General features: G+C 39.9%; 2 protein-coding genes and 1 non-coding gene across 4 annotated transcripts; 1 reads left to right on the top strand and 2 right to left on the bottom strand.

Moving 5' to 3' along the window:
- Window positions 1-5348: 5348 nt before the first annotated feature.
- ddx54 (DEAD (Asp-Glu-Ala-Asp) box polypeptide 54) lies at window positions 5349-13179 on the bottom strand. Of its 2 annotated transcripts, none has more exons than XM_063890262.1 (20): window positions 12906-13179; window positions 11823-11949; window positions 11584-11654; window positions 11303-11488; window positions 11165-11214; window positions 11014-11055; window positions 10833-10928; window positions 10602-10723; window positions 10411-10472; window positions 9966-10097; window positions 9599-9809; window positions 9346-9477; window positions 9052-9273; window positions 8624-8697; window positions 8266-8529; window positions 7082-7230; window positions 6861-6974; window positions 6639-6749; window positions 6439-6539; window positions 5349-6248 (listed from the first exon to the last, which is right to left on the bottom strand). In XM_063890262.1, the coding sequence occupies exons 1-20, from the start codon at window positions 13011-13013 to the stop codon at window positions 5962-5964; spliced, it is 2661 nt and encodes an 886-aa protein (XP_063746332.1). In that variant the 5' UTR covers window positions 13014-13179; the 3' UTR covers window positions 5349-5961. The 2 variants fall into 2 exon arrangements, with proteins under 2 accessions (XP_063746332.1, XP_063746331.1); XM_063890261.1 differs by having other exon boundaries at window positions 5349-6254.
- trnac-gca (transfer RNA cysteine (anticodon GCA)) lies at window positions 12735-12806 on the bottom strand. The gene has a single exon. It is a non-coding gene; the product is annotated as a tRNA-Cys (tRNA).
- Window positions 13180-18718: 5539 nt separating the features above from the next.
- Window positions 18719-24382, top strand: LOC134868770 (uncharacterized). Its single transcript, XM_063890072.1, has 3 exons — window positions 18719-19204; window positions 21931-22071; window positions 23559-24382. The coding sequence occupies exons 1-3, from the start codon at window positions 19135-19137 to the stop codon at window positions 23744-23746; spliced, it is 399 nt and encodes a 132-aa protein (XP_063746142.1). The 5' UTR covers window positions 18719-19134; the 3' UTR covers window positions 23747-24382.
- Window positions 24383-24596: the final 214 nt, after the last annotated feature.

The following is a 24596-nucleotide window of genomic DNA, read 5'->3' on the forward strand; positions in this document are numbered from 1 at the left end:
GTAAGTGTGAAGAGTTTAGTGTGAAATTGAACAGACTGGTATTAGAAGTGCAAGAGGAAGTGTATTCAAAGTGTTCAGTAAGACCAGGGTCGCTTTAGGATCAGTGCCAGAGAAGGGAGGAAGGTGTTGACTAGATGCAAACGAGTTGGCCCCATCAAGGAGCGACATGAAGCTGATAACCCACTTTCCACCCACCCTGAGCGACCTCTTTATATGGCTTTGTGACGGGGCCCCAGGCACCTGAGCATCCCCAAAAATAACCCTCCCTGAGTCCTGATCCATTCGGCTGTGGCTCCATGCCAACATGTTTCCCCCTTAACAGCACACCACACAGGAGTCTCTGTTGTACTCTTAATCATTCACATAAACAAATCAATTAATCGTATCTACCTTAACTATGTGTAAATGTATCTTAAAGGGACACACAGGATCAAATCACACTTTCAGTAGTTGAATGGGTTTGCTGAATTTTTGAAAAGGGAAAAGGAGACTGTTGAACTGTGCCCTTTGGTTGTATATTTAACCAGCTTCACCACATATGCATTCAGGCATTCTATTTTTTTCTACTTTAGACTTCACACAACAATCCCAGCAACCTCTATGTTTAGGGTTCGCCAATGACACAAAATACAGAAAGTGTGAGAAGATACTGGGGCCAATAAAAGTGTGCGAAACAGGAAAAAAGAGGCCTTTGCGTGCTGACTGTATTTCATTTTCATGGCACAAAGGCAAGCAGCGGAAACACTGTCCTGCAGCTTGCTTTAGACGTAATAGTCCCTGCTGAAAAGCCTCTTTCCTTTCTCAGAGGGTGCATCCAGATTTACAGCTTGACAGCAGTAACAGATCATAGCAGAGACGTGGCGCTCTGGCAAGGAAAGATGTTCTTTACATTACAATTGGCAGGTGGTGTTTTCAGTCGGCACGGTTTTCCCCGTTTAATCAGAAACCAGAAGATTGGATGCTTTATAAATAGGATTATCATGTGACAGCAGGATATTTATTTATACATCTGTAAATCTTCAGATATCTTAAATTGTCCCCAAACACTTCCAAACCCACAGGAAGTCACACATATATTAAAATAACCATTACAAAAGATCCAAAAATAATGATTACAAATGAGAAGGTCACATAAGTCACACAGGTAAAGCAGTGGACATGCTGGAGGGCCAGGAGGTTACCAGTTATAAGATTTGCTGGAAACCTAAGGAAGGTTTCTTTAAATAGTTTTAGCAGAAACAAAATGTTATACACATAGTTTTGTATACAGCAAGAGTAACCAAGCATTAGAAGAATTTAACTTGTAGATCCTGTCTTCAAAAGTGTATTTTCATTCAGTGTTTACTGCCAGAGCCATTTCTGAACTTCAGTTTGTCACACTTCATCATAGAAATTTTACATTTTCAAAGGGATTTCAGATCGTGTGATCATTCTCCCAATCTGGTTCTTGTTCAACTTACTGTAAATGGCCTACAGCCATTCCAACCCCAACAGTCGTTTCTATCTCTAATTAGGATGTTTCTGGCCCGGAAAAGGTCCCAGCGACAGCAGTTCTCCCCTTGTGATCAAGCTAATTTAGGGTTCCCTTTAAGCGCCTGGATGTTAGGCTGTTCCAAACCTTTTCAAAAGCTGCCTGTTGTCCAATACAAAGCCACAGCACTGCAATTATTATAATGACAATAAACCGAGCTAACCAGCAGTTGAACCTAACAACGTCTCAGCTCCAGGCAATACAACTGTATGCCCTTCATTGAAAAATCAACAGAAAATGCACCATTGAAGGAATTTGCTAATGAGTTGTCATCACTTTTCTACATTGGACAAAGAAATTGTTGAGGTGAGAGCGGCTAATGTCAGTCATGTTGGCCCTGTCATTTCTCAAGTGGCCCTTTTGCCTCGTAAGCGATAGCCTGAGAAAAGGCAATCTTATCATCGTACGGAGCACACGGAGGAGAGCCAGACTGCAGGGACGGCTGCTCGGGACACAATAAAACAGACACAACACACTCACATATCTGCAAACAGATAATTGCTTTGATAATGGATTAAGATTATTGAGATCATTACTGGAAAATGTCCCATCATATTGGGTAGGGTGAGGTTTTTTTTGTGTTAAGCTTTTCCAGAAAGGAAACTTTGCTACCTATTTTGATATTAATACAGAATTGATATTGTAAGTAATATTCAATTATTCTCTATACTATTGTTGTATTTTAAGTCACTTAATCATAGCTCTTAGTTCTACTAGATAGTTACACACATCATGTCATGTATAACATGATGTGTATAACATTACACATCATGTTATACGTTTTACACAATTGCCGCAATTTTTCAAAACCATTAAATGTTGCCCCTTTCCATAGAGGCAGATATTGTCCCCTGTATATCAGCTCTGCTCTGGTCAGTTCAGGGATCTTAGTTTTATTCTGTTAAATTACATTTACCATGAGCTATCGGTACAGTGTACTGTCATCATTTTCCACATGTTTTTTTCTTCCAGGCAGATACTGAGTACTGAAACAATGCCATAAGATTTGACTTGTGGGGACCAGAAATGCAGTTGCAAGCAGTCTTTCAAAGTGCCAAGAATCACTTTTCTACAAGACAATGTGATTAACTCAAACTAATTGGTCGATTCATAGGAAATGGTATGATTTGGTTGGCAAAACCAGAACCATTAGTAATCCAAATTTACACAGATGTGTAATCAATTGAAACAAAGCATCTATAATTAGCGTTTCAATTAAAAAAAAGCCTTGGTCAAATATCTGCATTTGAGGTCCCTTTAATGTTTACAATGGTCTGTCCTCTACAGCTACATAACCACCACATATCATTTATATCCCACAAGAGAGCAGTACTCTGATGCCCAGGCTCTTCAGCATATCTCAAGTGGATGCTGTGTCAGTCCTGGGAACTGTAAACAAAGATAAAGCTGCCGTTCCTGATTACTGGAGAGCTGCTGCAGCACTGGAAAGCCCTGGATGGGAAGAGGGGCCATCAGATGGACGAGGGAGGGGAGGGATGGTTTCAGAAGACGGGATATGAGGTAAAGGCCGGCTGTAGCTCAGTATCTCTGCGGGAGGATTAACTGATATTGTAGGCAACATAACCTCTTTCACTCCGGTTTGTTCTGGTCCCAGACAGTCAGGGGACAGACAGTACAAATGTCCTATCTGGATGATGCTCTCCACAACTAACTTCTATAGCCAGACCATGCTTTGCTCAAGTGTGTTTTATCATGCCACTCCAACAATTAAGCTGCATTGAAAAGTTCAGTCTCACTTTCAGACAGTATCCTCATTGCTGAAATATACATTAAAAAAAATGTAAAAGCCTAATTTGGACATTAAAAAGTCACAGTCAGTTATTCAGTCCAACAATACAGCAGGTTTTAGCGATATATAGTTTTTTAAGGGATCATTTTCATCTTTTCCATATCAAATGTCCTGATTACGTACAGAATGTCAATGAATACGATGAATGATACTGATAATCTCTTTTAAAAAATGTTCAATCTGTATATGGGTTAATAAATCAAGTTATTTTCTGGAATACACTAACATTGCATTGAGTATGAGTTGTTATTTTACATGTTTATGTGTTGTTAAAAACAATTAACAATATTTTCTATTGTGTTGGTTTTATAATATGTGTCTGTAGTTTCTCTATAAACTGTAAGTCACAAGCAGTGCAAATAAATGAAACGTACCTGGTATTAAGTTATAAATAACTTTCCATTTGTTTTAATTTGTACGATATTGCGACAGCTGTGGCTTGTCACAATCCGAAAAGCAACCTGAGACTTGCTAGCCTAACTCCCTCAACGTAGTAGTTGGTTCGTTTTATGAATGGATGTTTATTGGAAGATCCCCCTGCTATGAAATATGACAGTGGTCTGGTGTTCATCTTTGGACAATCTCCATGGTGATGCTGCAGTGTTTTGGACCAAATACATTACCCATCTACCACCTATTTCTTACATCTTTAGCAGCATTCACGACTGGAAGTCACAAATCTCAGCCCTTGAGTAACTGCAAACATTAATAACCTACGATGGCATGTACGCATATCATCCCAAAAACAGCTTGCAGTGTAACCACATCCAGATGCACTGAGCCACTTGTCTCCCTCGCTCTCGTTAGCTGAAGGCTGTGCATGTGGTCATGTTTTGCACCTTCCCAGCAGCTGACGAAATGAGAGAATAATCCTCGGCCAGATGATCGACTGTTGTATCTTCTGCAGGAAATAAATTACATGATCATTTGACATGTGGCCAGAAGAAGGAAAAAACGTTGGATATGATGCTTTTCAGATGTGAGATGATGGGCCCATTATTGATGACAGAAAAACCTAAGTTCAGCATATTGTTGGTGAAAGTAATCACAATGAATAAACAGTTAAACAGCAACGTATGTGTGAATGCAAATTATATAAAAAGCACAGCTTGTTAAATATGTTGGGTATGGTGAAAATCTCAACTTAAAGCTATGAATAACATTATTCAATGAAATATTACCGTAACGATGTAATTATAACCTAGATAATAAATGTCAAATATGTAAAGTAAAATACATTTAAATCAATAAACTTAATACCACCATCAATTGTAAGGCTTAAACCTACATGTGCTGTCAATCTCATACATTTTATTACAGGTAAGTATATTTTCTCAATAAAACTTAAAACTTAATGTCGATGTAAATATTTAACTGTGGTTTAGAAACCAAAAAATCTTTGGTATATATATATATATATATATATATATATATTTGGTATATAAAATGTCAGAAGAAGTCAATGTGATGTCTTTAAATGTCTTGGTTTGTTCAAAACCCAAAGATATTTGAATGATTTTTTCTCCAGTCTTATGTGCAAACAGTCACTCATAGTCAGTGAATAAAATGTGAAATGACGTTTTGGAAACCTCTGGGACACTATGGCACACATGCAGTGCTCGTTTCCACCAAAAGAGTGCAGCATTGTACCTTATTAGGATGCTGGTACTATGTATAACATCTTGATTCAATAAAGAACATCTATCTGAGGCCTACATGTCATAGAACTGGTGGATTTAACCCCTTGTTGATCACTAATTTGTAAAAAAGAAAAGAAAAAAGAAACAGCATTATTTTTACAGTGACTTGTAAACGTTGAGGACCTTCCATTCTCCCTCAACAAGCTGTTATAATCCAAAATTCACTGAATACATCCTAACAACTCAGTACCTTGTTTTTCATTCCCATCATTCACTGGAGCACATAGTTGGACTAATCCAGACTTTACATCAGCAGGAACAAGCCATATATACACACATTGGAACAAGGGAATAAAATGACACTAAACATTTTTTCAAAGCCAGTAGGCACCCTGACTGTGCTTTATTTAAATGTACAAAAGGACAGACCATAGTTCCCCTGATACTATGACCCCGTTTAATAGAACTATACTGTCATGCCATATCTAGCCCAAGTTTCTCACATCTTAAAGACTTTCTTCCAGATACAAAACTTCTGCTTTTCAAAGTTATGGACTAGAACCAGTGTTGTGTGGTGCAGCTTTAAAGAACACAGCTTCAAGAAAGAAAAGCAATATATTTGGAAGTCATTTTATAAACACACCTTTTTTTGAGTCATCAACATGCAACTGACTGCAAATGAAGAAGCCACTGAATCTTATTCACATCTGTATTTTTCCATCAGTTAATGTGTATAGAAATATCTCACTTCTGAAAAACACTAATCTGCCGACAGGAATGAAAGGAGGAAAATCCAGTATATTGGATTCTTCTGGTACTTTGAGGCCAGATGTTCCTCAACTCATCTCCTTATTCAATGCATAATCATGAAAGACACTGTGAAACTATATGAATTGGTTTTTGAAGATAATAGTACTCATCATCCGGTCCACCGTAGTGCCCTCCATCTCTCTTTGATAGCATCCCCTCAAGTGTCCTCCTCAGAGTCTCTTCTTCATCTTACCCTTCTTCGGACCACCCCGTCCAAAACCTGACTTCTTCACTTCTCCGGCCCACTTTTTGTTTTTGTTACGGAGATTCTGTAGGCCGCCGCCCTGCAGGAACTGGTGCTTTTGTTCCTTCTTGCGCTGCTTCAGGATCTGACCGCTGGTCTTCAGCTCTGAGCGCACTCTGTTGCCCCCGGGTGTCTGCTGCAGTCCTCCGGGGCTCTGGTAGTTAGGATTATTTCCTCCTCGACCTCGTCCCCGGCCACCACCACGACCTCGACCTGGACCTGGTAGGTGGAATATACAGAAAGGATTAATAAAAAATACAAAAACTTGTACACACTTGTCATGTAGAAGGCGAGTTATCTTTGTGGTTGGAAATTCAAGCAGACATCAACTTGTTATTTAAAATTGCACATTAGAGGGCAAACTAAGTACAAATCTAATTCAAGACTAGAGGTGTTCTCCTACCTCCACCTGGTCGCCTCCCTCGTCCTCCTCTTCCTCCTTCTTCTCCATCTGATCCAGCTCCACCGTCATCAAACTTGTACTTTTTCTTCCACTCCTCGTAACTTCACATAGCGTTAAGGGACACAACATCTCAACATCACAGTTAAATATTGTCATAGCGAGAGAGAACAGTAATACCGGACTAGGCAAAAAGAGGATACAAGTTCTTCCTGTTCTTCTTGTTCTCGATGACCTGGCCGCCATCCGTTCGGATCTTCTTCTTATGGTCCTCCTTTCCTACCTCTCTCACAAAGCGCTTCCTCTTACGATCCCTACGATGAATGGAAAAACACTTATTTATGGTAAGAAATCGCAGAATCAGAAGCATGAGCTGTCAGAAATTGCAGTAGAAAGACAGTTATAGAGAATATTTAAATGTTTACCATTTCATTACGCTCTTTTGCTGGTTCAACTTGTTTCCATCGTCTCCCATCAGGTCCAGGACAGCTGAAGAGGCCTGCTTATCAAAGGCAGTGCCTTCTCCAGCAAGACTCAACCTAATACCACCCAGAACACGAGTTAAGGTTATAATGATATATTATTTAACCATGCCCAATGTCATTTTTTCCCATTTTAAAAGAAGCCTCAATGGTTCAGGCCTCACCCTCTCTCAGAGTTGAAGTCTTTGGGTCTGTAGGGGATGTAAAACTCCTCGTCTTTGCCCGACTGTCTGCTCCTCTTGTTCTTTTTCTTTTCATCCCCAAAGTCATACAGGTTTCTCTTTCTTCCACCCAATACTGCCGAGAACACCCCCTGGTGGAAAGATAAAGCATTACATATTTACGTGTTTTTTTTTTAGCATGTACTGTAATAAAAAGAGATGTCTTATGAAAAGGTTGTAATGAAAAAAAATAGTTTTTATTCAAATAATTGATGAGTCACTGAAGAAGAAATTAATCATTGATATTTCTGTTTGCTGCTTTTCTTTATCAGATTACATAATAAACTTATTACTTTGGGACTGGTAAACTAATCAAGACATATTGTTGTAAATTCCCCTTGTTAGTCTAACATCCTTTTTAGTCAGGCACAATGTTGGGGAAAGCTAAGTAGTGCAGCTATGGGGTCCTCGATCTGTTTTTAGATGTGGGTCAGGACTTTATTGACGCTTCGTTATATGCGGTTATATTGTCACTATAAAGAATGTGAAAAAAGTAAGATCTATGTAACAGCGTGTGTGTGAGAAGTTAGCTTAGCGTTTCGTAGCTATGCATCCATTTGCAGTATGTCTGTGTTGGAGCAATAATTACTTGCTCATTTCTGTGATTAATAACCAGAGTATGGTTCTTTAATTGTATTTCCACTTATTATGCATGTTGCTCTGTCATTGCAGAAACCATTCCATTTGACCACATTCAGCACCAAGTAAAGTGAAAAGACTGTATTTCCCGTCCAGTGTCGTCTCTCTAACCGGAGTGCTGTTTTGGATGAAGCGGCTCCGGCACAAACACTCACAACAACATTAGATTCCCCAAAACATATACTTCATAACGCCTTGAGATGTTTTAAATGTTCTGACCTGGACAAAAGGATTGCGTAATAAGCAGAATATTAATAATGATCTTCCGCAGCACTTTTGTCTTGTAACATCTAATTGCTTGCTTGTCCTTAGGCGAGTTTAATGTGGGACAGCACTATATGCCACTTCTTCCACCTGTGTTAATTATAGATGACCAAACACACTGGATGTGGAGCACCCATGATAAAAGGAAACCCAAGTGGACACCAACAGGAGTTTTGGCTTCTAGAAAATGCAAGACAGTTAGTATAGAGGAATGAGTTGCTTGCCTTTATTTCATCTTCATCTTCATCTGTGTTGTGCATTGCATCGTCCTCATCGTCGGCTGTGGTTGTGGTGGTGGTAGTGGTAGCGGTGGTGGTGGTGGTGGTAGTGGTGGTGGTGGGTTTGACAGGTTGATGCAGCTGGCTCTCTGCTGCCAGGCTGGCTTTCTGTCTGCTGAATTTCTCCACCAGCGGTTTGTCTCTGGAGCGCTTGGTCCGCATCACCTCCCCAGCCTGTGTCTTACTGTTGGAGTTGATTTCGAAGATAGTCTGCAAAAAAACACAAGAAGGCAGTTTGTGTTAGCAGGTTAGCAGAACATTGTAGCGCTATGAGAAACCTGAATTATTATGCATGGTTACTCACCGCTTTAGATTTGTAGCCTTTGATGGCATCAACTATTTGAAGGCGCTCCAGTTCCATTTTCTCTAAACCTGACCCTGAAAAAAGAACAATAAAAAAAAAACCTGTTACCAACTACAGTCAGAGTATCATCCTCACTGTTGACTTCATAGTTCATTCAGTAATTAATTTACTGTACAGTATATTTAAATAATTTCAATTTATTCTACATATGTATATATTTGACATCTTTACCTCCTTATTGTTGTTATTGTATATATTTTATTGTCTATTTTTTGCACTATTTAGTTTATCTTATTTGCACTATGTATGTTGAGTTGTTGGAGGAGCCTGGGATATAAGATTTTCATTGCCAACATATACGCGGTATCTGCTGTGCATATGACAAACAAAACCTTTGAACCTTGACCCTTTGAACCCTCTAAACTGACCTAGTAACGGATGAACAGCCATGCTGGTCAGATCTGTGTTTTTGACCCGTCGGAAGGACTCAGGTGAAGGGCTTGGTCGAGACTTGAGGTACTGTTTGTAGGCGTTCTCCGATACATGAAGCATGTTTTGCAGGTCCAGGGAGTTTTCATGAGCCGTGGCCAAATGAGAACTTTCGTCATCCAGGAGACTCTGAGGGACCCGACCAAACACACCCTCTGAATCTGCAAGAGAGGACGAGAGGTTTAGACGTGACAAACAATTCATCCAAGAGTTTTTTCAGCACCAAAGCCTACCTTGTGGGTGTTCAGGTGTTGCGAACACAACAGGTCTTGCAAGAAAGAGGTGAAGGTCATAGACAAAAGGCATTTCATCCGGACCAATCATACTGTAGGCGACACCAGTGCGTCCAGCACGTCCCACACGACCTGATGGAAAACAGAGACGATGACCAATTGCAAAAGAAATCCTAATAATTTCTTCCTGCTAATAACGTGTCAAAATGAAAGAGGTTAAACAATATCATAACATGTTGTCTGAGCCACTCACCAACTCTATGCAAGAAGAGCTTGGGCTTGGAGGGGAAGTTGTAGTTGATGACATTGTCCAACATGGGAATGTCTATACCACGAGCTGCAACATCCGTCACAATAAGCACCATGGCTTTCCGGTGCGTGAATTTCCCTATGTTGATCTTTCTGGCAGTCTGATCGAGGGCGCTGTAGATGTAGGCGCACTCCACACCTTCTAAAGTCAGCAGCTAGAGGTCAAGACAGAAGAAAATAAAATAAATCAAAGATGATGTTTTTCGTTTACAAATATAAAGAAACTAACCAAACTGGACTTGAGTGTGTCAGGTTTCACCGAGAAAAAAAAACACACACAAAGAGACACATATCGGCCATTTGGATCTTACCTCCTTGATGTACTCTACGTGGTGTCTGGTGGCTACGAAAACCACCGTCTGCTCCTGAGGCTTCACTACGTTCCTCAGCAGGTGGAGCAGCAGTGCCTGCTTGTCATCAACGCGGATATGGAAAAATGACAGCTGAGGGAAGACAGGAGACATTTCGTTTTGGTACAGGATGAAGAGAGGATTTAGCTACAAGCTTTTGATGTAATTTGCACCTTTAAAGTTTACTTATTAATATGATAAAGTAATTAATAACAGAGGTCTAAAAGTGAGGTTTCTTAGGTCACAATTATGCAGTAACAAGCCAAAATAAATTACATTATAATTTAACATATCCTTCAATTATGATAGGAAAATAAATAAAAGTATGTTTTTCCCTTTCAACCTTTTTGTCATAGGTTAATTCTAACAATTAGTTCATTTTTATTCAACTTTGCCCTTTTTTTACCTTGATTTGGTCACTTAGTTTAGAATCCACATCCAAACGAATCAACACTGGTTCAGTCAGCCCTGTAAAATATTGAAAGAAAAAGGATTTAGTAAACTGTGTGTTATGCCTAATTTGATGATGATGATGATTACCTTTAAGACAATATTTAAACATGATGGATGCATGAACAACAGAACTGATTATCTCACCAGCTCTCGCGAACTCCACCAGCTGTTTGGGCAGAGTGGCGGAGAACAGCAGAGTTTGTCTGATGTCGGGAAGCCTCCGGATGATCTCCTGAAGCTGATCAGCAAAACCCATTTCAAACAACCTGAGTGGAAGAAGAACACCAACACGTTCACACATACATACATGCCAGCAGGTGTGAATCCAAGCTGTGAAGAGACAATGAAACACCTATAAAAAATTCCAATTCTCACCTGTCAGCCTCATCAAACACCACGTATTCCACACTCTGCAGCTTCAGGTTCATCTCCATGATGACGTGCATGAGACGACCGGGTGTACCGATGATTCTGGTTTGGGGGATGATCAGAGATCAGGATTACAACATACAGTACATGGATGAGGAGAAACGACATTATGAGCAAAAACACTCACATGTCAGGGTTCTCATGAAGAGCGGCAAACTGATCATCCATTCTGGAAAGAAGGAGAGACATTTACATTAATGCAAAATTAAAAGACAACTCTTCATATCTCAGAGTACAACCGAAACCTAACAGCAGAGGGATATTAAGAAGACACACACCTGTCACCTCCAAGGATCAATGCAGTCTTGAGGCCAGTAAATCTCCCCAACTACAAGACAAAAACGGTTGTAAAAAAAATATTATGGACACCACTAAATATTAGTCAGCAAATCAACAATCATTATCTGATTACTGACCTCTTTTGTGAATTTCATGGTCTGCAGGGCCAACTCTCTGGTGGGGGTCAGGATGAGGGCCCTGGCCCCTGTGGTTGAGGGGGCTTTCAACTTCTCAAACATGGGCACCAAGAAGGCAGCAGTCTTACCGCTGCCGGTCCTCGCCATGGCTACAATATCCTTGCCATCCAAAATCACTGGGACAGTCTGAAAGTGGTGAGGAGAGGAATTGTGCATGAAATATTCTGCTGTTAGAAGTCCCAAATGTTTGATCATGGGTTCCAGAAAAAATGTTAACTTACCTTTCTTTGGATTGGAGTGGGGACTTTGTAACCCTTCTTCATGACACCTTTAAATACGGGGTAACTGAGACCTGAAATAAACCACAATGTATTTATTGCATATATTGAAACAGGGAGCCACATTTTCCCTCGCTCAAATTAATAGCTAAATATCTGCAAAAATCCAATATTGTGTATCCATATCTGCCGGTTACCAGTGGAAAAGCATCCCTATCTGTATACTCTTCACTGGGACTTACCCATGGACTGAAAGCCTCCAGACTTCTTCTTCTTCTTGTTCTGAGCTCTGACCAGCAGCCTGGTGTCGGGCTCCACATCTGACAGGTACTCTGATGTGGTGGGGAACCGTAGGAGTTTCCTCCCTGGCTGTGAGGACAGCAAGAAAACACAATAGCCTGTTCACAACCAAAGAGCGGTACCACAAAATACGCCAAGTATACCAATGCATTTTGGTATATTCATCCATTTTTTCTTCCGATGTCAGGAGAAGTAGATGTTTTCCCTTGATATTTAGACAACAACATAAGCAAAGAATTACGATAACAATTACTTTATTGCTCCCAGACTGGGAAATGTTTGTGTTGCAGCAGCATAATACAATAATAAGTTATTGCAATTATTGAAAAAAAAATGTAAATAAGAAATAAATAATTGTAAAGTATGAACATAAAAGAAGAAATTGTTCTAAACAAATAGTTCAAACAGCGCTCAAGCAGTCCCTGAATATGCTGCAGGACATAGGATGTTTTCTACTTCATTTAACTGTTTTTGAACGAATCACAACTTAAATGTCTCTTTCCAGAAATCATGACCTAGAGGTAATCACAACACCTTGATGTGAGTAGAAGGGGTCTATTGACACTAACGTCTGTGCGGCAATATGGTTGAAAAACCAGATCCTACATTAAACCATTTAATACAAGGTCCTTGGATTATTTGCCGTAGGCATGTCATGATGTCTTGTAATAGAAAATGCTGTTAAATTATATTGATGAGAAGGCAGACATATTTGCTGGCAACATTTAGCGTCTATCGCCAAACCAATCTAGATTGATGAAGGGGGTTTAGCTGTACTAAAGTAACATGCTCATTGTTAGTACCACATAATAAACCTGCATATATTATATAAATCCATAAGGGGGAAAAAACTAAGGGGGCATCCGGATTTGAACCGGGGACCTCTTGATCTGCAGTCAAATGCTCTACCACTGAGCTATACCCCCATGTAAAAGTCACTACTACTAAAAATTATATCAGGTTCAAAAGAGATATATCATAATTCTACAACCACTTAATAAGTTATTTTGAATGCTGTTCCTTACAGAATCATCGTCTTTAGTTTCCGCAGCCAGCTCAAAGTCGGAGTCGTCCTGATCTCTGCTGCCTGGGTATCTCTTCTTCTTCGTCAGTTTCTTCTTCCTCTGCGCCATCTTGAAGTTTTAATGCTTTCTTAAACAGTCGTTGGTAACTTTGATGTACGGTTAATGAAATAAAACGGCGTCAAAAACTAGTCAAAACAGCTCATGGCATCTCAACACATAACAACACGGCTGGCAGACATGATAGACACACGTGTGGGCTTCTTCTTCTGCCTCTACTTCCGTTTTGTGTGGACACGAGTATGTTGCCCAATGTTTAACACTGCCACCTACTGCCACGGAGCCTGTACAATCAGCGCATTCAAATCTTTAATTGTGCGTATAGTATTATATGGTGGGTGTTGAAATTATATGTATCTTGAAACTCTTTGAAATGCTTCCAAACTTCTGATGTAACAATTTACTTTCAGCTCCTGCAGATTTGATGAACTGTACTTCAGAGCCAATAATCCAGCAGCTGAATTCAACCATAACACAATTTTCCAGTCTTGCTATTCAGTCCCCTTTTAAGTTGCTTTATTAAATCAGTGGAGAAGATTGATATTTCGCTTAGATTTAACAGCCCTGGTGAACAGAGAAGAGCAGAAGCCTGAATCCTGATTTGCAAAAATCATCTATATGATTGAAGGATTGAAGGAAAAGGAACAAAGCTGGTTTTCGGCCATAAGTCACATATCTTAGTATCTTTTAGGCATTATAAGAACATTTAAAAGTAAGAGCATTGCCCTAATATTCCTCTATCCTGATGACTATATATTAATATAACTCAAAACTCATGGGGTAATCAGAACTTTTCTTTTTGTTGCGCAGGCAAAATGAGGTATGCTGCCACTCAAGAAAAACCCAGGACATATGCAGTATGTTGGTGATCAGGAGCCAATGTTAGAAATACAGCTCAGCAGAGTTTTTCTGTCAATTTTTAGTAAATGTAATTTCGTTTTTGATCTTATCATAGGTGATAGGTTTTTCTTAAATCAATATAAGTGAGGCTTTGATTTTCTAACATTTTTATAATGCACATTTTCCATTGTTCAGCATGTCATAGAGAACTTGTTGCATTTGATAATGACTGTCTGTTGTTTAAAAGCAGTCATGGTTGATATATTTTTTTAATCATCCAGAGGACGTGTCCTTTGGATGATAACACTGACATTAATATTGCAGCCAAAACATACACTGTGCTGGTTGAAGTCAGTGGGCTGATGTACAGTAAATAAGTCAACACCATGGCAACAGCACAGAGCTAATGCCACTCATATTCCCTCACAGAGTCGGGCAGCGATGGCCCTGAGCCAAGTCTGGGCAGGACGCTCAGAGAAAGACACACAGGCAATAGGGTGCAACATGCAACCTACAAAGGTCACTTAATTGATAAAGCCTGAGGAAGATTCAGATTTTGTTGCTGGTGAGGGACGGCAATGTTTTGGAGCTTTTGACATGGCATTTCAATGAAGCGAGAGTTGGCATCCGTGTGTATCAGGTCAGCCTGCAAAGCTCCTGGCAGTGTCTTAACTTCCAAAACCCCCACTCTCTCATGTTGAAAACAGGCTCCTGAATTATACTGCATCTACAAATTAGTTTATTTTCTGATTTTGCTTTTTATTCTTGAGGTAGTTTCTGTTTTTCAGAAAAAAGACTATTAAGGAAATAGGGTGGCATGTATTAATGTTCCTATTGGGAGCATGGCTACATAACGCCCCGCCCTGAGAGCACTGCTATTGATTTCATAAAGTATAAAGATAAGATCTATAAATGCCCATCTTACAGAGATTTATGCAGACTAAATGTATGCCAAGCTAAGCTGCGTCCTGATCTATAGGGGATTTATTGCAGGGTATTTGACCTTTCCAAAAACATGCAGTGTTAATTGTGTCACTGATAACTTTAGATCACAAATATGCTGGTTCACTCTGCAGTCAGTGGCTTAACAGGTTGAATGAAAGTCATTAAGAAAACAGATGTCAACATGTCTCAGGTTGGATTGATTCTCCAGCAGAGTGTGTGTAGCAGATGCTGCCTCTAAGCCTTGGAGATTGGGGGGTATGTTTAAATTAAGAGATTATTAAATTGATGGTTTGTACAGCTAAGCCTTTAAATGGGGGAAGTAGTTAAATATTCTTCTACTTTATCTGTGTCAATTTAATTATTTATCAAGTGCTCTTTAAAAGCCCGGTCATAGATTCAGTGGACTTTTAAAAATAGTCTAAAACATCCAATTAGCATTGCGAGGGTGGTGCTGCAGCATATCAAGTCCCTCCAGCGAGCCATCAAATGCTGGTTTGATTTTCCATGCCAGACACAGTACGTCCAAGGGGAAAATTAATCTCAGAAATCAGATAACAGCTGCTCAAAAAGTTTGAAATGGCTACGTAAGAGGAAATATCAGCTTTGGAGTTGCATCCCATTAAATGATTCGATCCTAATTGTGAAATCTTAGAGTTTTTGTGAATTTTAAAACTGAAAGACTGCTGCTCCTGAGTCTCAACTCTTACCTGTTTGTCACTAAGGTTGTGAAGTAAACTGAATCCAGTACTCTTCTGATAACCAATAGAGAATATGACTCTAGCAACCAGTGTGCATCATGCAGCTGTGAATAACCTGCTGAGGGAGACAGTAGGTCTCAGGGCAGTTGAAGGGAGGGTCAAAGCCTCTTGGGCTCATTGGGCCGCACGGCACTGCGAACGTGATAGTGCCACACCCAGTGACAGCAGCAGATGGTGAGAAGTCCTCTGGGTTTTAACCTCAGGGCTGCCAGGCAGGGAGACAGAGCAGCCATGCACAAAATACAAGGCCACTGATTGGACTGTGCGTCTTCAGATGCCACGGGCTGATAAGACTTTGAAAGGAGCAGCGCTTACATGCTTGAGAGGACGAATAATTATGTTAACCCGGTAGTTTCTGCGGACTCTCCACTTCACCATCAGGGGAGATTGTGGCTTATTATGTCAGTAAACTGGGGTTGACTGGGGTTGCAATCCTTTAAGAAAGTGTCAGCAAGAATAGTTTAAGGGCTTTTGGTGGAGAAGAAAACAATATGCACAACAAATATAGAGGATACTGGTATTATCTGTGCTCCTGCATTGCAAAACTGATTGTAAACATGCTAAGAAACAAGTAGATATTTTAGTAAATTGTGTTAATATAACATTTACAATGTGTCTAATAAATATTACAGTGCAAAAACACATTGGATCCCATTTTGAGTACATGAATACAAAGATTCAGTACATTAAAGACATTCCGGGGACCAATATTGAAAGGGTAATAAAGCAAAATTCAGAAATGCTTACTGTTCCTCAACTGGAGCTTAGCCTTTTGCTGAGAAGTCTCCTTTGCTTTATAAGGAGTATCCGGCTTTGCACTCCCTTTAGTGTAAAACTGCAGAGGCATATACATCCGGTCAGACTTTCAATTACTTGATATTCTGGGTGCTAAAAGGCAGTTTCCTCGGCTTCAGCAGTTAATCTTACACCAAATGCCAGCAGTAAGGCGATAATCACGGGACATGTGACAAAAGCACAAAAACTGTCCCTAGAGGGAAGCAAAAGAGACCTCTGAGCATTTCTGCACCAAGCAGAACTGGTGGAGCATCAAAGTCACAGAGAGACCCAACTCGCTGATCTTCATGCAATTTTTAGACTTTTGTTTTGATTTAGCTGCAGAATCTTTTCCCCCCCGCTGTACAGTATTGTGGTCAAACAGTAGTGGATTACTGCTCATTAAAGCTGCAGAGAACCCGCTGGGCTGTGGTTAATACACAAGACTTAATGGCCATTTTCAGTTTCATCTCCTCTACACTTTTAGGGGAGGGTAATATGTGATGACAGACTCCCCGAAATTAATGCCCACAGAGCAGAATTAACTTTTCATGTATTTCCCCCTCACATCCTTGTTGTTTCTCTTTGGTTGTTGCTTGCACAGCCTCGGGCTCAGCTCTTCTTCTGGTGTCTTAATTGCAATTTCATCAAGAATTTAAAGCCACGTAGCTTCTCTATTCTTGTCACTGCCACTCCAAGCTAGCCACCACAGGGGACTTCAAGGGTATTTAAAGCAGCTATTGTGTGTCATAAGATAAGTCAGGAGCAGCTTGGGGAAGTCTCACTTTCATCATTGTACTGTCGGACTTCCTCTTCCCCCTCCGAATCCATCCTTCCCTCACTCTCTCTTTTCATGGCTTTATCACTGAGAGCTCAAGCAGCTCAGCAGAATATAAATGAACAAGGACAGTAAGATGGGGAAAGAGGGAAAAGGTCGAGACAAAAATTGCATGTGCACATCAGCATTGGGAACATTACAAGGACTGCTCTTTCATGCTTCACACCACTCAGTTTGGCTGTGTTGATGCAATATGAAAATTTCACATAACAGATTCATCAACCATGTCTATGGCGAATCGTAATCTCTAGAGGTTGAATTGTGCGGTTGTGTGGGTGTGTGTTTTTGTGAGTGTGTAAGAGATGTGTTCTTTTAGAATAAGTACATCAAATAAGATAAAGCTTATATTATGAAAAAAAGAGAGTTCATGATCAAGTAAAAGATTTGCATCTTGGGAAATATGATTATTTGCACTTTCTGGCAGAGAGTGAGAAGAGAAGATTGGTAACACTGAGAGGGTATCAATCGTTTTAAGGGAATAAGTGTATTTCCCAAAATGTCAAACTATACCTTTAAGGTTAAAGGCACACACACACACACACACACACACACACACACACACACACACACACACACACAAGACACACACACACACACACACACACACACACACACACACACATACACACACACACACACACACACACACACACACACACACACACACACACACACACACACACACACATAAACACACACACACACACACACACACACACACACACACACACATATTGATTAAAGCAAAGCTTAAACAGCATCTTTCACCAGAACAGAACTGTCCACATGACCATTCTACCTAACATATGCTTCACACAGATAGCATCCACTGCTGACATTTCTCTTCGCTCGCCCTGTTTTTCTTTCACACACTCACACACAAACAGTGACTCATAAATAAAAGCACAGCAAGGAGAAGAGACAACTCACACACAGCTGCACACACTTACAAATACAAAGAGGCATACAGAGAGAAAACAAAAAAAAATATGCACAACGTGATTTTTTTGTTTTGTAAATGAGCGGTAATAAAAAAGCAGCATGTTTGGATTCCACTCTAATCAAACTTTTGTGGAAAAAATCTGTACTAGCAATTCTAAATATATCTTAATATGAATGACAGTGATCATTGGCAGCCATCTCTCATCCTGGACCATATGTTGCTTTGGTTGGGGAGGGAAAGAGGGCTTAGCGCAAAGCCTGCCTTATCCTCTGGCATTACAGTCTCTAAGAAAGGATTTACTCTTTAATTCTTGATTAGATAGAATTTTCTCTCCAGTGTGCGAGCTCAGTGATACACAGAGCAGAGATAACCTAACCTATTGGGGAAGTGTGTGTGTGTCATTTGGCAATGCTCCCTGTCTGAGAAACACACACATGCACACACTCATAAACAAACCTGGCCCCCTTGGTGTCCCAACCCCTTTAGCGCCTAGGCTTTTAACACATTGTGATAGGGCTATTATTAGAAGCGATGAATTATCAATCAGGACTTAATCCTGATTAATGTGTTTTCCCTTTTCTGGAAAAGACCACACATTTTCTTATTTTTCTTATTTTCATCTCTGTGATGAGAAGAAGGTGATGCTTTTTTTTTTTTTTTTCTTCAGGGGATGAGATGAGATTTCCTTTTTGTAATCAAACCACAAGCTCCACCAGCTTCTCCTACTCAGGACGTGAGGAGCTCATTGAGGAAGTCATTCATTTATTTAGTTCCTCCACTCATTTAGCTTCCTCCCCCTCGTCTCTTTGCCTGACTAGCTGCTGAGCTGACTGACTGCCTGTATGGTTGGCTCCCCCTCTCACTGGACACTCAGAGGCAGTTAACTCACGCACTGCGTGAGCTCCGTGGAAGCTGGGCTGGAGGGAGACATTGGGCGGTTCAGGCTTTGGAAAGGGAACTCTGCTAGGTTTCTCTCTATCTGTCTGTTTTGGTGGACTATTAGATGAGAACAGAGGAAATATCTGGCTCTCTCCCATCCACCTGACCACCAACCACCACTACTGTGCTGCATCCATGACTTTACATACCTGGCTGGTGTATGGGCTTGGATTTATCTTGGTTTGGGGTCTCTGGTTTAAACAGGGTAAGTAAGGTGATTTGGGTATTGAAATGTATGTAGAAACATTTAGTGCATAGACATGGAATAATGTGTGTGTGTGTGTGTGTGTGTGTGTGTGTGTGTGTGTGTGTGTGTGTGTGTGTGTGTGTGTGTGTGTGTGTGTGTGTGTGTGTGTGTGTGTGTATGTGTGTGTGTGTGTGTGTGTGTGTGTGTGTGTGTGTGTGTGTGTGTGTGTGTGTGTGTGTGTGTGTGTGTGTGTGTGTGTGTGTGTGTGTGTGTGTTTATGACAGCCTTTCACAGTCAAGTATAACGTAAAAGCCGTAGACGTTGGACTGAGGTATACAAATTTAATGTATGTATAGTGAAAGTACAATAAAAAAATGTAAAGATTTGCAAACTTTTAAAACCACGCAGCAGTATAATTCAAGAAAATAGGCTGGTGAATGTTCCAAACCTAAACCAAATGAATGGATCACATGAATATAATGGATGACTTTGTTGAAGGAGGATTTCAATAATTATGCCTTTGTTCTGCATTTTATTGACCTAGGGAGTTCAAATCTATGCCTCCGAACAATAGGTGATATCCGTAGGTGTCAAACTAAATTTCCCCATAGAGCCATAAACATTGACCCATTTTGGCTTGGCTGTGACCTTTGTTACACTCGGGGCAAAGCAAAAATAAAAAGGTTGCGTGATGTTGCGTGCTGCGATGTTGTCTTGCTTGATTTATATTGCTGTGTTTGGTCTGAGATCCCACCTCCAGACAAGACGGTGAAGTAATGTGCTCAACAGACTAATGATGATCAATAGGGCAACTTTCATGAAGCAAAGATAGCTAAGCATGGATATAATTGCATTACATTTAACATTACATAAAACATATCATCTTTTTTATTTATGTTAAAAAATCTACAAAAATGGAATCACCTTGCTTTCATAATTAGTCTCTAATATGTTGATGCTGCCCTAAAAGCTAATTTTGACCATGAATTTATTTAAGTTCTAATTTAAAAGCAAAATAACTATTTATAATGAAACACACAAGCAGTAGTAACCTGTCCTACATTAAATCTAAATGTTCTTATGATAATCCTGTTTGTTTGTCGCTTAGGCTGCTTACTTTTCCCCTCCAGCTGTCTTCTTCTTAAAATGTTTCTAATAAAACATGCATACTGCTTATAATACTGCAATGGTTGTAAGTGACTCAGTGTTAAAATGCAAATGAGCTTTGCTAGCAAATGCGCATGTTAAATTTACTCAATACTAATAATTGATAGGATTTGATCTAGGTCACTATCGATTTTTGATAAACACAGAGTTAATCAACATTTGCAATTCATACCGGGAGAGGATCTTTTTATAATAAATTGCCTTGTGCCAGGAAAACCGAATGTCTTTCTTATACATGTCCTCATTATGTTGACAAATGTGTGTGCAGTGTGTAAGGACATCACAGTGAATTAATAATTCAGCTTGTTTGCCAGATATAAATGATCATTCCACTGGTATTTCCACAACCATTACCCAGCTCTAATGACATACTCCAATATTTATAAGAAATGTTCATGGTGTATCATTAGCAGGAGAGTATGACACATCCCGTAAAGGCTGGCATGTGCACTCTGTCCCTGTTAGGCTTTACATTGATTCCAGCAGATTTCTAAAGTGATTTTTGTAAGAGCATTTGCCCAGGATTAGTTTGCTCCTGAAAGCTCCATCAGAGCTTTTGCTCAGCTATTTAACAGAGCCGAGTTGGTGGGAGGCTCCATTCGCTTTCTGCCCTGCAGAGTCCTGAGGGGTGCACAGATAAAGAAGGAGGATTGGTTTCAGCCAAGCTGATCTTCCATCTTGTGTGTGGGATTTTGAAGTTCAGCACAGGTGGGTTGGGGGTCTAAATTTGCAGACAATCCTTTTAAGCTCTGTTGGATTTGTTGAGGCTTAGCCTTACTTTCTTCAGAGAGTGGGACAGTGGCATTGGAGAAGGGGGAACTAAAGATGAGAGACCATTGCCCATTTGTTTTTTTTAAGATGTGCTTTAAAATCCCCATTGTATGATGATCCAGTATGTGCCAGCTCCTCCTTAATCAGCAAATGGACCAAATATATATTTGGCAAATGGTTATGTTAATGTTTTTAGGCATCAGTTGAGAAGGAAAAGTCAACAGTATAATCTAGCTGCATGTTTATTTGGTCCCTCTCAAGTCCCATTATGTGGTGTAGCTTCCACAACGCCATTTATCAGGTGGTGAGACTGTGTTGGGTAGAGACAAGGCTTTCAGATCACAAGCTGAAGCTGGCAGACAAACAGCTAGGGATGGGGCTCTCAAGGGTGAGTCATTGGGGAAGAGAAGAGAAGAAAAGAGATTGAGTTGATTTTGGTTTCGTATAGCTATGCACAGTAATGCTATGCATTAAAATACTGTTCATGCGCTGCATTGCTTCAGGAAGGACTAAGATGCTATTTTTAAAGTAATCAATTTTTTTCAATTCATCAATACTTTTCTCTATGTTTCCTCTCAAGATTTCAAGGTAACCGAGGTTCAGTATATAAATACTAAAATTACTGTATAATATTGAAAATCATAACAGTGGTGTGAGGAGTTGCTACCATAGACTAGACCTCGTATGCTATTCCTTTCAAATTTGTCGAGCTTATGTACCCCAGTGACTTTACATTGAAACGTTGGTAAATCATTATACAATTTACCATAACAAGTAGTCATCAGTGTTCTTTGTGTCCATTGCAGTCCAGGGGCTGCAGTGCTATGGCTGTAACATCATCCAGGGCCAGAAGTATGTGGACGTGGGCTGCTCAAACCCAGAAGTCATCACCTGCACCCACTCACACAAAGGCTTCAAACACCGCTTCTGCATTAAGACGGAGAGCAGTGAGTACACTTCCATGACCAATCATACATGACTAATAAAATGAAATCATATTATCCTCTTTTCACTGAGCTATTTGTTTGAAGAATATTCATGGTGGAGTGGATCATTATCAAACCATGATGAATTCACTCTGGCATGCCACTGGATATTGGCTTAATCATTTTTAATAATACTTTCAGTTCTTTGCCCGCTGATGTGAATATATTGCTCCCTGCACTGATTACAGTTACATAAGGCTCCTTTAGCGTCCTTTCACAAGCAAATGTAAAGTCATTCCTTGTTTGATGTTAAGTCAAACGGACGATGTGGACACCCAGGACAGGAGAGTGATGGTCAGATGAGTAGTTCTGCTGATATCCACAGAAGCGTGGACTATCCAGCTGTTACTCTGCTTGATGTCTAAAGGATCCACTCATGTTGAACGGGCTGATTAAGCACCTTTTTCCAGTTGCTCAGAGAAACAGCAAGCACAGTAAATGACTGACAACAGCCTATCATTAATAGTATGACAGGCACTTGTCATTCAAAATCTCAAAGCAGTGTCTTGGCACTTATCTGCGGCAAGTCAGCCTGTTAATCTTCATGTGACCCCGCCAAACCAAAATCTAACAGATGCTGGCAAAGTTCCATAAGAGTCTTAGAGTTATAGTCCCTTTTGTTTTAAGACACAGCACATCTGTACTTAATCCATAACCAGTAAATCCTTCCTCTCCTGACCAATGTCATCTTACTCCCCTGCTGCCTCCAACATCAAAATAAAGATTCTTCATGAGCAAAACAAAGACAGGCTGGACTAATAATGATCATCATTATTTGAGCGAAGAAGAAAGGCTGTTATTTTTAGATTGGCCCTGATGTCGTCTCCTATAATACCTGATCACTTATCTGTATAGCGGATAACAAATGACAGAGGTGTTGTCAGGTGCTAATTGAGGGCAAGATGGTGATTATTAAAATCTCATTATAGAAACTATTTTATTTGAAAAACAGGGTGGAGAAGCTGAATTGTGGCTTACAATTATTTAGAATTAGCTCATGCCAAGTACTGCCTTAATATTCTATGCAGTGCAGTTTCATTGGTTTTAAGCTTTTACGGTTCAAGGTAGATGACAACCCATAATAAGGGATTTTATATTATTTGCAGCTATTACTTAAGAGTGGATTTAGTTTGAAATGCTTCACTTGAATGCCAACATGTCTTTGTTTGTAGCTTCTTTTTTTTTTCTTATTAAAAAAATATGTTTGTGGAGATGCATCTCTAAGCTACTGCATTTAAGAGTACAACGTGTACTATTTATAAAATACTTTTCAGAGTCCTCAGCTGTAAAGAAATATCCTGTGAAGTGTGCCCTTAGGATCTTTAAACGCCTTCCTCATTACACACTTGCAGTATTTGGTGCTTACACGTGTTTTATTTTTCTTGCTGAGCCAAACACCAGCGTGTCAATCTTCTCTGACAGACTGTTTCCCCCCTTCTTCCCTCAAGCTGCCCTGGGTATCGTCCTGACCAGCGGTTGTGCCACATCCAGACACTGCCAGCAACATGAGCTTCCAGGCGTGCGCATCCACTGTTGTGACTCGGACCTATGTAACAGTGCCCCCTCCTGGCATCCAGGCACACTCCAATACATCTGTGCACTGTTCAGCCTCTTGCTGCTGAGGATGTGGTTGTGATATGGATTCACTGGAGTGGAAAGTGCCCTCCAACAGCAGCGTGGACTATGAGACAAACAACAGCTTTCATCTCGAGTCTTAGCTACTCATGTTAAGGGATGGATGACATTTTTTTTTCAGTGTGTTGTTACTGGAGAGCACCTTGAAATGTTAGCTTTTATCACACTGTTAGCTTGGACTTACAGTGTGAATATGTTTGATCAAAATAATGGGGAAGCAGCCTACAGTCATCCATGAATTTATTGTGCACATCCACTCACTCAAATGTAGATGAACTACAAAGATATTATGGGACATGTGTTACCAATAAAAAAAGATCTTTGTTAGTTTTCAGACATATAACTTCAGCAAGATACTCACCAATGTTTTTTTAATAAAGGCTTTCATTCACTTGTACTCTAAGGCATAAATCAATTTTCATCTTCTTTCTCAGATCAAATATTATGTGGAGTAGATTCTTTTTAAGTTTGCAAAATTAAAAATATTTTTTTAGTTCGCTGTCCTGTTCTCCAGGCTAAGCTTGGGAAAGCACACTGCATGTGGTTCTATGTAGAATTGTAAGAAATATTGTACAGTGAAAGCATGTCATGTTGTGACTTACTGTATTAAAATGTTTCATATTTTTCAAAAGAAAAATGCTTTGAACTTGAAATTTTTGTCATATCAAGTCACCATGAATATCAGGTGCTACACACAATTACAGCCAATTAAAATATCTTAGATTCACCTGATTTCAGTAGACTTACCTTAACTGTGTTAAACAGTAGGCAAGCAGATTGAATTTATGTGCATATGAAAATAGTTTGGTAAACAATAAGTCAAACTTTTTATAAAATAATCATTATGGGCT

The sequence above is a fragment of the Eleginops maclovinus genome, chromosome 8 (assembly GCF_036324505.1).
Source record: "Eleginops maclovinus isolate JMC-PN-2008 ecotype Puerto Natales chromosome 8, JC_Emac_rtc_rv5, whole genome shotgun sequence".
In the NCBI taxonomy this organism is placed as follows: Eukaryota; Metazoa; Chordata; class Actinopteri; order Perciformes; family Eleginopidae; genus Eleginops; species Eleginops maclovinus.